General features: G+C 36.5%; 1 protein-coding gene across 1 annotated transcript; it reads right to left on the reverse strand.

The window, feature by feature from the left end:
* Positions 1 to 3,437: 3,437 nt before the first annotated feature.
* On the reverse strand, positions 3,438 to 11,630 carry LOC141571916 (VIP peptides-like). Its single transcript, XM_088794059.1, has 7 exons — positions 11,501 to 11,630; positions 9,825 to 9,930; positions 8,952 to 9,044; positions 7,578 to 7,682; positions 6,700 to 6,825; positions 5,954 to 6,022; positions 3,438 to 4,252 (listed from the first exon to the last, which is right to left on the reverse strand). Coding segments are annotated over exons 2-7 (498 nt in total). The 5' UTR covers positions 9,929 to 9,930; positions 11,501 to 11,630; the 3' UTR covers positions 3,438 to 4,251.
* Positions 11,631 to 12,353: the final 723 nt, after the last annotated feature.

Consider the following 12,353-nt stretch of genomic DNA (forward strand, 5'->3'; position numbering starts at 1 on the left):
ATAAAGTTCTGTTTAAGCTCAGCCATGCACAATCGTTAAAATATTGCCTATGGTTGCTTCGTGCTGCATGGCAGAGTAGAATCACTATGACAGAGACTGAATGATCCTCAAAGCTGCAAATACATACTATCTGGGCCTTTATGGGAAAAGCTTTTCAAAGTCTGCTCTATATTAAACAAAAGGTTTTTTAACATCTATGACTTTTTTTTCAGTAGAAATCCTGAAGTTAGTTATTCAGTGTAGTGCATTTACTGAAATTGTCTCTTGGACAGTAACTCTGAAATACTTTCCCCGCCCTCTCATTTCAAAATTTTTCCATGTGCTCCATCTTTGAGGCATTCAAAGAGAGGCCAGATTGATCAGACTATACTTGAATTTTTAATACCATCTCACTGCGTTTCATTTACGGTTTACATTTCAAAATATCTTTTTGTAAAGAATGAGTGAATAAATAAAATGAAAATCACATGTATTTAGTGGACAAATTCAATGTAAAACTATTACCAGTTGCTTCTAACCTTGGAGGAAATGTAATCTTCATTCCATTTCTTATTTCATTAGGAATACAGATTTTAAAGGCCAAACACTGCCTCAGCTCTCAAAACCAATGTAAACTACATGCTTTGAATAAGTGATTACAAGGTAAGATGACTTAGGAAATCCTACAACGTATTATGATAGCTAGAGGAGGTATGCATGAGGAAGGTATATCAAGGTGAGATCTATTGAACAGGTGAACTTTGGCTTAAAAAATATATAATAAAGGAGGAAGGAGGGAAGAACATCAAACTATAACAATAACAACAACAAAAATCATTTCAGAAAACCTGGAGGTGTGGCCCAAATGAGAAACTGATACAGGCCTCATCCAAAGGAAAGGGTAAGCCAGTAAGCAGGGACATGAGGTGAACTGGTATCTGTTTGTAAAAGATCACTCTGGCTACTACACAGAGCACAGGTTAAGTACTGTGTGCAGATAGACAGTATATTAATGTGATAAAGACTAGCATTCCAGTTCCAGAGGACGTAAAAGCAGATTTTCTCCCTCAGAATGAGATCTTTGACATTTGAGGTAGGACAATTAAGTTTGCAAACTCATCCCAGTAAAACTGCCACATATCTCATTGCTGAATATCACTATGGTCACCTTCCAAGTACTCCCCTTGGGAAGCTATGCACCATTGCCAGAGCCTAGTCCACCCTTCAAAGAAATTTTGGAACTCTCTTGTCTGGAATGGCCTTCAGAGCTTTCATCTTATTACCCTTGATGTCCTGAATGCCATCAACATGTCTTCCTTTCAATATTTCCTTTTATGATTCGTGGTAGTAGCCTCCATGTTTCTCTCCATGTTTCCATCCCTAGCACCCCTCCAGCCCTTCACCCTATTCCCAATGTCGCAGCCTGAATGACCCTATGAAATAGAATTCAGATAATGTCACAGCCTGTCCCAAACTCCGTACCATCTCCTCATCTCAGTCCTCGAGTCCTTCCATAGCCTGTGAGGCCCCACGAGGTCTGGTCCTTGATGACGTCTCTCACCTCATCTCCTGCTCAGCCCTTTCCAGTGCACACGGCTCCGGCCGCACTGCCCTCCTTGCTGTCTAGATACACCAGGACCATTCCTTGCCGGAACTTGCTGTTCCCTCTGCCCAGAACCCAACTTTCAGATATCTACATGGCACATCAGAGGCATTCAATGCACAGGTCTTGAAAGTATAGGAAAGAAGTTGAAAAGCATTTACATTAATACAATCAGATAAAGTTGTTTGATGGACAATCAAATTGCACTACTGCTATGCCCTCATTGGATCTTTATAAATTTCCTTTGTGTAAATTACATCTGGAGGTTTTCTATTTTCACTGCAACACTTTGTATAGCAAGCTCACTTAAATGTTTAATATTTTGTAAATCGGGTATTTAAAAAACTATTAGTCTACTTCACCTCAACATGTGTACACCACTTTGCAATTACTTGTAGTTCTACTCTCCTTAAGTAGACATCTTTTCTAATTGTAGAAAAGGAAAGAAGCAATGCTTTGCCTTGTGATGATATTGATTCTTCATTAATGGTTGGGATCTTTCTGATTCCCACTAATCTATCATTTCTTTAAGCTTTCTTTGTAAGAATTCAAGATGCATAGCTTGAGCTCTGAAAAGAAAACACCCCCACATAAAAATATGTTTTGTTGGTTTTATATTAATAGAACCACCATTTTTGTCAGGGCACATAAAACAAACACTAAACAAAAGATTCCCTGGCCTCCTTTACAAATGGCTGTCACCATAAAACTGTTCTCCTCAAGCGGATGTTACCATAAGATATCAGGTGTTGCCACGCAGCAGCCTATCCATCTGTCTCCTTGTACCTGCCCCCAAAGAAAGGAGAGTCTGTGAGACGGATCCTTTCAGGGTCTTTGCATCCCTTTTGTGCTTGTACCTTATGTCTCCCCGTTTGGCCACAGAAAGATGGCTGGTCAGCCAATGACGAGTAAAATTCCCCATGGCGGGGGACAACTCAAGCCAGGCGCAGTCAAGTGGCAACCAACAGGAGAACCCCAGGGGATCATTGAAGGCACAGACCTCCACCTTCCCCAGGCTAAGGAAAACCTCAGCCTCTGTGGCTGCATTCCTTCCCAAAACCTGCAAGGGAAGAGATTCAATGATGTGCTCTCCATCTATTCATATACATATAGGTTTTGTCCCTTGGGGAAGTACACACATCCTGAGACTTATGTTCAGCTGCCTGCAGGCAAGTGTGATTGGCTTGAATCAGTTTCCTATTATGTTGTGTGGGATTCACAGATCTTGAGACTGACAAGCTTTATCTCCTTTACTTCCCCACCTGACTAATAAAAGCTAGTGCTGGCCTGTGCTCAGTCCTTGAGGCTGCACATACCTTAGCCCAGCTTAAACTTTATTCATGGCTACTGCCTTTTCTTAACCCTGCGCTGCCCTCCTCACTCCCCACAACTCTCATCGCGCAGGACGAGACAATCAGCCAAAACGGTACATCAGCCATGTACTCCTTCCTTTCTTTCTTCTTCTTATCTTTTTTTTCCCTGCCTCTTCTTCCACCTGCTCCAAAAATGCAGATATGATGGCTGGAACTCCAGCTGCAACTTTAGATCATGAGGGGAAGGGCCGTGCCCTAGGAGATGAAAGGTGACCTGCAAGGGGTTTTGATTTCTGAGGACTTCATGGAACTGAACCATCACACTATCCCTTGACGTTTTATCTTTTGCCCAGTTTGAAAGAGCAATTTCTCTCTTATGTACGTCTCTCTTTTTTAGAATGAGCACATAATAACACATTCAAATAGTCCTACTTTACATATTACAAAACCTATCTAGTGCCTACACCATTAGTGCTAAAACAAGGTACCTTCATAGCCTTAAATTAATGAATACAATAGAAAGTGTGTGCAATGACAATCAAAGGTCTTTATTTTCTACATATAATTTCATGGAATCATTTTAGGAAAACAGTTGTGTCTCCAAATAGACCTTCGTTGATGGTAATTTGAAAGCATTCTTTGGCTGATTATGGCAAAACACAAAATATTACTGAAAAACAAATGCTCCAAGGAGTTTACATTCTACACATTCTTAACATATCATGAATGAAATGTCCAGTGTCAGAAGCAGAGGCCATTCTCTTTCATTGCAACACTACATCAGAAGAGAGCCTTTAGCAGTTAGAGATCCAAATATGAGAGACTGTTAATCCCATTCAAAATAGTTTGCCTGCTGATATGGGAATGCATACATTTTTTAAAATCTTTTTTGGAGAAAGAATTTTTATTTTTTTTATATTCTCTTAGACAATTTGAGGTTCATTTAACACAGCGTTCCATGTGCTTAATATTCAAATTTGGAGACACTGATTATGTGCTCCACTCCTGAATAGTTAAGTACGCTTTATAAATAAACACATCAATGTTGCTCTATGACTACCCTTCCATAAAGCCTCGTATAATTGGAATTAACTTGGTGTTCACTTGTCATTAAGTACATCTTTGTTAGAAAAGATACACAGCCTCTGGAATCCCAGGATTTTCATGAGTTAAAGGCAATTTTAAGAACTCTTAAACAATATTTGCAATGTAAGCAACAGTTATCACCTTGGAATAAAATGAGGCACAACATGAAACATACAGCACTTTATTTGTTATGATTTGAAGGCATTTCTTGAATTACTTAGGTAGAAATGAAAGTATCATTACTTCACCTAATCATTTTTCTTCAAAAATTCTGAAAAAGAAAGAATTGGTATGTAAGTATAAAAATATTTTTTTATAGCGCATTAGTTTCATTCATTCTCCACTCACTTGATACACACCAGTTTCTTTTTGCCCCTTGTCAATAGCCTGTGACAGGAGACTGTGTTCTGTAATATCGAAAAGGTGTCTTCTAAAAGACTGTTTGTCACAAACGGAACTGCAATGTGAAGGGACTCTAAGGTTGGTCATTAATAGTTACCCATTTGTACTTTTCACAAATGGTTGACCCACAAGTTTTTCTGTCAAAATAATTTCTCCAATGCTACCCATTCAGAAAGAAACAGAAACAATGGAGGATGCAATCTCATAAATGATGAAATAACTTTAAAAAACCTGAGTGATGTATCTTCCTTTATATTTTAGTGTGTATTGTGTTTCTTAATCTAATGGAGAAGATTTCTGCTTATAAACAATTTTTCAAGAAGCTATGTGAGATTAACTTTTTTTATTTTGAGCAAAGGTACATAATTCTCTGTAATATACTTTTATAATAATGAGAGGACAGGTGCAGAGTCCTTCACCCTGTGTCTCTGTTAGAAGTGATTGAGTAATCAGTGGACAGAAGCAACCAATGGTGCAGGTGTCTTTCCAGACACCCTGTCCACTCTTGAGCACTCTCATGAAAACCTGAGATATTTGCTCCAGGAACTGAAGAAAGACCATTAATTAATTGTCTTCAGTCTCAGCTCATGCAGATTAATCTCTTTGACCAAGTCAGACCTAGTTGGAGTCTAGCCTACCTTCATGTTTTACAAATAAAATTTTTATATAGCCCACCCATTGCCTTTCATTTTACGTACTATCTTTGGCAGCTCTCACGCTGTTACAGCAGAGCTCTGTAGTTGTAACGGAAACTGTATAGGCCACAAAGCCAAAAATATTTACTGCATAGCCTTTAAAGAAAAGTGTTGCCAACCTCTGATACAGTGATGACTAAGCACTTGCAAAGTCTCGTAAACCTTTTTTATGGGCTAATGTCAACCTTAAAGCAGGTCAGGTTAGAAATATGTCTTGTATTCCTGTACCTCTTAAAACCACTCTGATAACAAGTTTATCAATTAAGAAATGGAAAAAAAAAATATTTGTGTTTTCTCTTCTCAAAACACATTTTACAATAACTGCTATTGGAGTCATAGTACCTTCATTCACTTTATAGTAAAACAACCTAAATTGGACTTTTCTGCAGGAAGTTTACCGTATTTCAGGAATACTATTAGACCCAGAGTACCTTTGTGTTTTCACAATAATGAGTCATACTGTAATTTGGTCATATTTCCTGTACTTCAGTGAGGTGCTAGCAGTCAATTGTGGGACTAAATCTTCAATAATAAAAACAGCATGGCCAGATTCCCCAAAGAAAGCCGGGGTTTCTCATTAATGTGAGTCAGTGTCTTCTGAGTTATAACTTGACAGAAGGATAGGAATACATCCATGCAAACTCAACGAAACCAAACTGTTTCCTCCTTCTTAGCTTTCTCTCTTAGGTGATCACCAGCCTGCATGAATCCTTTTAAGCTGTCTACTGGCTTGGGGTTCTCTTCAGGCAGAAGTATCCTTCTCACATGAGGTCTCATTGTGAGAACTCTAGTATTTCTTCCTAAGTGACTCTTACCTACTTACATAACTGAATGATTGCTGTAAGAATAAAATACGAACACACACATATACCCACCACTGAGGAGGTTTCCACATCTTTTTTCCATACATCCTTCGGTACAATTCTGAAGAGTCTGGCTCATTCCTGCCAACCAGAAAGCGACATTGTGCATGTTAAGGCTCTTAGATGATAAAGCATCTAAAGAAGATATAATGTGTGACCTATGTTATTATCTGGGCTCTGTAAAGTGCTCTGGGGGCTAAATATTGATCTTTGAGGTTAGCTTTTATCTATCAATTGTTCTTCAACTTTAAAGTAGCTATAACTGTTCTTACACAACTATAATTGGGGGGGAGGGGGACACAGTCATCTTGTCTGAACTCACCCACCCAGGATTGTGCTTATTACTCATCATCTAAACAAAAATAATTGGAATAAAAAGAGAGATCACCCCACTTCCTGTTATTGTTCTCCAATATCTATGTTTAAATGTCAGCACTTTTGACAAAACCTGTTTCCAAATTCAGACTAGATACCTCTACACTCATAATTTTTAACTCTAAAGTCACAGTAGAATCAGCTGGGGAGCCCTAGAAAATACCAACGCCTAGAACCATACCACTAGAGGCACTAATTTCCTGGCCAGACATCAGTATTTTAACAATTCTCCAGGGAGTCTAAAGGAAGCCAAGGTTGAAAATTACCGCTCACAGAGTGTAGATAGATAGTGAGGCAGAGAGATAGATAAGTGTCCATTATGTAGCTTCTATTTTGAAAGTCATTTATAATTTCTCGTTTTACCAAGTTGTCTCTTTTTTTACCTAGCACGACGAATGTTCTCCAAGAGTGGCCTCAGAGCCTTTTGCTTTTCAATAAGTTCAATTCGGTCAGTGAACGTATCATCTGCGTGACGTTTGGTTGTAACTTTGTCCTCTGAGATGTTATCGCTGTGAAATGTGAGAAAACAGAAATCAGTGAGTTTGAACAAGAAATGGTAAATATAACAAAGTTCCAAATATTTTGGTGTCAGATAAAAAGGAATTCTAACACCAAACTCATTTTCTTTCACAACAATTCTAAAAGAAAAATATACCTCAACCTAAAAATAGAGGAACTAGGAATAATCCAACACATTTTGGCATTCTCTGGGAATGTGTAAAACCACATTCTGTAGTAAATGATCACATACTTAATACAATATTAGAAATGAGTGAATATTTGAAGTTGTTTTCTGCCATTAGGAGGAAATATCTTTAAAAATAAGTGCTTTTAAAAAAGCTTTTCTCCTAAATTGTATCTAGTAAATATTCAGCTATTGTCCAGTTAAAGAGATTCTTCCAAAGCTTGGTTTGAGCAAGAATTTAAAAAACAAGTACTATGGTTAACCCTAAAATTTGCTTCAGTTTATACTATGTCTTATTATTACTGTGTCTACTTCAATTTGATTGCACATTCACAAATGATTGCTCCTTACAAAAATAAGTTTGTCTGAACCAGTGAGTATATTACAAGAAAGCCTGATTTTATAATGCATGGGCCTTGTATATTTCATTGAAGAATATGCATTAATTTTTACCTAAATTGAATATTATCAAGAGTTATCAATTTAGAACAAAGGAAATAAAGTGTGATCAGTGCAAATATAATTTGAGATTAAATAATCATAACATGTTTGGAAAAAGCAATAAATTCTCTTTACCTATCTCCTTTTCCAATAAAGGATTCAGCGTTTCTTTTGGCAGGAAGTTGTCCCAAGAGTCTTTTATAGTCACTGGTTAAAATTTCTTCAGTGTGTCTGGCATTCCTAAAACAAGGAAGAAAGTATAAACATTATTTTAAAAAGGTTTTTCTACATATTGTTTTGGCTCAATGAATAAGAAAGAAACTAACCACCAGCTTATTATGAAAGTTTCTTGTGGAAACTTAAGTCCAGAAGGATTTCTTAAAATCCTAAAAAAATAGATTTTTTGTGCTTTATATCAAAACATTTTCCATATTTCTGTCCCAAAATGTTGAAGAATTAAAGTAATAAGCTTTTTTAGAGTTATACCTCATTGTAAAAGCTCATTGATAGAATCTTTCAAACTAAACCTTCTCTGGTATATATTGGTGGGAGAAATAGAATATATTTATATTAGTTCTTGCCTGATCATGCGCTTTACTCCTGAAGCTAAGCTGAAGAATAATGAATGTCAAGTACAATTTTATATACATATATATATTTAGAAGAAGTGAAGTACAGCACTAGGAATAGAGGCAGTGGAAACGTAACGGCTGTGTGCGATCTCAGAGGGGTAGTAGATGGGTGGTGGGGGGTTATCACTGTGTGAGGGATATAAATGATAAATGTTTAACTATTACATTGTATTGTACACCTGAAACTAATAAAAAAGTAAAAAAAAATAGAAAATAATTAAATTATTTCCTATTTTTGATTCTTTGAATGATTGATTGATTGATTGATTCCTAACCCTTTATTCATGTACCATAAATAAGGACATATAAGAAAAAACTATCCTGATTTTAGCACACTCTAATGACTCTTGTGTTTTCTTCTCAAAAACTATTTGGAAATAAAATCTCTTAAATTGGAGAGGATCTTAGGATCTAGCAACCTTCTTTTCAGCCATAATGAGGAAGCTTTAATTTTTTGTCTTCAGTATAGACCTTCTGTGTCTCCTGTTAAATGCTGCTTTTTACAAGTGGTTCTCTGAGTGAGTAGCGTTTATTATTAGGCATCTTTTCTTTACATAGAGATAAACTCTTGCCTTAGAACTTCCCCTAGCATGGAATCCTAAATATTGAAGTTTTACTAGAATTAGTACAATTTTTGATGTTGACAATTTGTGCAACAGAAAGTAAGTGAGTGATGGGTCATCCTGGCTTGTTGCAACCTCTGAACATGAACATCATGGACAGCTGCAAGAGCTGAAGTAAGTCAGGCTGGAGGAAGCTATGACACGTGGAAACCTGCAGTGTTACGCTGTAGGAATAGCTCCATGGAGACACAAAAATAAAAATTTTTACTTCAGAGATGTATTTTCTAAAATGAAACTCAATAAAATGAACTCACCTTTCATTTCCAGCAAAAGTATTTGGCAAGATGTGAGTTTTTCTTAGTGTTAGTAAAGCTTCATCACGATCAATTGCTCCTTCAAATGGTGTGCTGTAACCCAACATGTTAATTAAAAGACAATAGAAGTAGAACACATCCCTTTCTCAGAAGACATCTGATTTTGCAATCATTTGAAACAGACACTGAAAATCTTGTGAAGTACCACCCATTAAAAATTGTGGCTAGAATAATTGACAATGGCTTCTATGGTTTATGAGAGTATTAATAGTAAAATTTTGGTTTATTCCTTAATATAGATGTCATACAACTTTTACAAGCTGTGTGTCCTACGCATAAGAGCTACTCAGTTCAACCCTATCTGAGCATTCAGCAAATACACGTCCTCCGTGATGTCTTTGCTTTGCAAAGTTAAATCCTGTAAGAAGAAAGATTTTATACAATATAGAAACTTTGAAACATTTTTACTATTCCATGTGAAAACTGCAAGCAATTTGCATATTTCTTGATGTTTAGTATCATTTGGCTCAAACATTTCTTGAGAGCTGGATATTAACTGCTTGTATTTCTCTAAATTTCTGAAATTTACCTCAAAATTCAACTTGGTGTTATACATTTCTTTGTATTGATCAACTCCAAAGAATCCATCTTTAAATAGTTATGCAGGTTCAATGAATTTCGTGAGCCTTCAGGTTTCTAATCGTATGTATTAAGAATCATCTTGACATGATGGGGAAAATTTACATAACATATCAACCAAATATATAAATAAATAACACAAATATTTTAAAAAGTGAGTTGTTCAATATAACAGAAAGGAAATTTTCTTTTAGATAAATATGGAATGTTCAACTGAATTGAAAGAGAACTTACTTCAGAAAAGGTGCTTCGAAAAGAGGCCAGGCCAGCATTTGTGAGAAGAGCACGCTGAAAAGAGTCAGGCGCACAAGGAGCTGGGGCTTCCTTCGGGTTTCCATCTCTGCACCGCAGAAGGGAGAGAGTCACATCAGATTTTTCAACCACAATGTCTCCAGACAGGTAATTCTTTTTTTTTTTAATTTATTGAGGTAACATTTGATAACATTATGTGAGTTTCAGGTGTCAAATTCTCTAACACATCATTTATATATTCTGTGCTCACCACCCAAAGTCTAGTCTCAGTCTGTCACCATATATTTCACCCCTTTACCCCTCTTCTTCCTCCCCCACGTCCTTTATCCTCTGGTAACCACCATACTGCTGCCTACGTCTATGACTTTCCTTTTATTCTCGTCCATTTGTTGCTTCTGTTTTATGTCCCACATATGAGTAAAATCTTATGGTTCTTGTCCTTTCCTCTCTGACTCTTTTCACTGAGCATGATACTCACAAGATCCAACCATGTTGTCCAAAATGGCACTATTTCATCATTTTTTATGGCAGAGTAGTTTTCCACTGTTTATATGTACCGCTACTTCTTTATCCAATCAACTCTTGAAAGACAGATCGTTTCTATGTGTTGGCCACCATTAGTAATGCTGCAATGAACTTATGGGTACATATATCTGTACAAATAAGTGTTGTCAATTTTTCGGGGTAGATACACAGGAATCCTGAGTGTCTAGCAGAAGTTTCTAAAGCTTCTTGCAAGTTTAAGAAATAATTTGCAAGATTTATTTCATCTTACAGGAACAGTTAAAGGCAGTATGATTCCTTTTTAAATCAATTGGATTTCTCTTGGTGACAAGTGCTTGAATAAAGATTAGGATTTTTTTCAACAGCTGCCAATCTCTCACCAGGCACATAGTTGGCTCAAGTACATACTGAATGCCACATTCATATGGAACTAGGAGGAATACAATGGAACATATCCTGATTGCAGAGTCATCGCATTCAAGTTTAGTACGTTTTCTAACAGTTTCGAAAAACAGATTGTACTTCTCCTTTAAGTTTTGCATCTGATAATATAAAACTGGGGTTTGTCTATTAGCATAAAAATTGTATTTTATATACATTTCTTTTCTGCTTTTAATTGTAGCTATGACTGGGAACCTATTTCCTTACATATGGGTTTGAACAATTTTACTAAATTAGTAGTGAAAATCAATACCAAGAAATCACTGACCCACATATTACCATTGAAATAATTTTTGTCACCAAAAGTAAAATATATTTAAAATAGAATATACTTTATACATCTAACCCACATACATATTATATTTCCAAATAATTTATAGGTATAAACTTAAAAATTCATGCTCAGTCTATAAAAATCATGGCATTTCAACTCAAGTGAAAAATAAACGTTCTCTAGATTTATATAAACAACAAAGACTTAGAAAGAACAGCACTTAAAAAACGAGTGTAAACTTCTAAAGTAAATGTACGCAAGGATCTCTTTAGTCAAAAATTTATATTCAAGCAAAAAGAAAAAATATATATACTTGAGTGTATTACTTAAAAAAAAAAAGTCAGCATTGACTAAAAGAGCAAGCAGGGTTAGTATCTGCCAACACAAATAATTCAGGAAACCCCTTCACATGTTGGGCGTGAGACATTTCTGTACTTACCAGCCAACCTGAAAGCTTGTCTTTGGCTCCACCAGTTCTCTGCCCTCACAGCTGAACCAGAACCTCGTCCTGGCTAAGGGTTGGTATTATTGCCAGCAGTTGCTTTGCACTCTACCCTGACCAGCATTTCAAGGCCCTTCATTTTATAGGGTTGTGCTTAGGGCTGAGCAATCACAAAGCTCTCTGAAATACGTCACAGCTGTGCTCCCACAGGATGAATAGGACTAGAGGTTCTTGTTCAATTGTCCGTATATCTGATTTATATATTTATAGTGAGTGACTTACGATGTAACAGATAAAAAGGAGAGTTTCTCTTCTTTAAATAACAAAAGGTACTAAGTTTCATGTGAAATGTTTTAATCTTTAATCAGCAATAATGATACAGGAGAATGAATAATGTTATAGCCACAACACTGGGCTTCTTTCAGGAAATAAGAATGTTATGTAAAGGAATAGATTTAGAAAGCAACAAACACTTATGTCCATGATGCTTACAAGTATAGAATTCTTCTTTATTATGAAACATGAATTATCCTTATGCCTTTTTTATTTATATGCCGTTCGTTTAGATCCTGATTCATGTCATCGTTCTTGAGACCTATCCTAATTTTAAAATCCTCTAGAAGGATTTTTCCATCCTTCTGTCCTTAATTCCTCTATGTGGAAACTAACCCAGTATGAGTTTCAAAGAGTCTCGGAGCTCGTGCAACATGCACGCGGATGTCAAAAGCAGGAGGAGCACGAGTTAGAATATCACCTTTCCCGATACACAGTCACACGCACAATCTCCCTGACTAAAAGGAAATTGCCAGACTTCTACCTCAAGGGGATTCGAAGCGTATTCCTATTTAGA

This window comes from Rhinolophus sinicus, chromosome 2, assembly GCF_057876585.1.
Source record: "Rhinolophus sinicus isolate RSI-liver-muscle chromosome 2, RSI-T2T, whole genome shotgun sequence".
NCBI classification, from domain to species: domain Eukaryota; kingdom Metazoa; phylum Chordata; class Mammalia; order Chiroptera; family Rhinolophidae; genus Rhinolophus; species Rhinolophus sinicus.

Coding starts and splice junctions, on each gene's coding strand:
- LOC141571916 (XM_088794059.1), bottom strand. CDS start 9,928: ATGGAAACCCGAAGGAAGCCCCAGCTCCTTGTGCGCCTGACTCTTTTC. Junction 9,045..9,824: donor TTCGAAGCACCTTTTCTGAA/GTAAGTTCTCTT, acceptor GTTGGGTTACAG/CACACCATTTGAAGGAGCAA. Junction 6,826..7,577: donor TTTATTGGAAAAGGAGATAG/GTAAAGAGAATT, acceptor CACATTTCACAG/CGATAACATCTCAGAGGACA.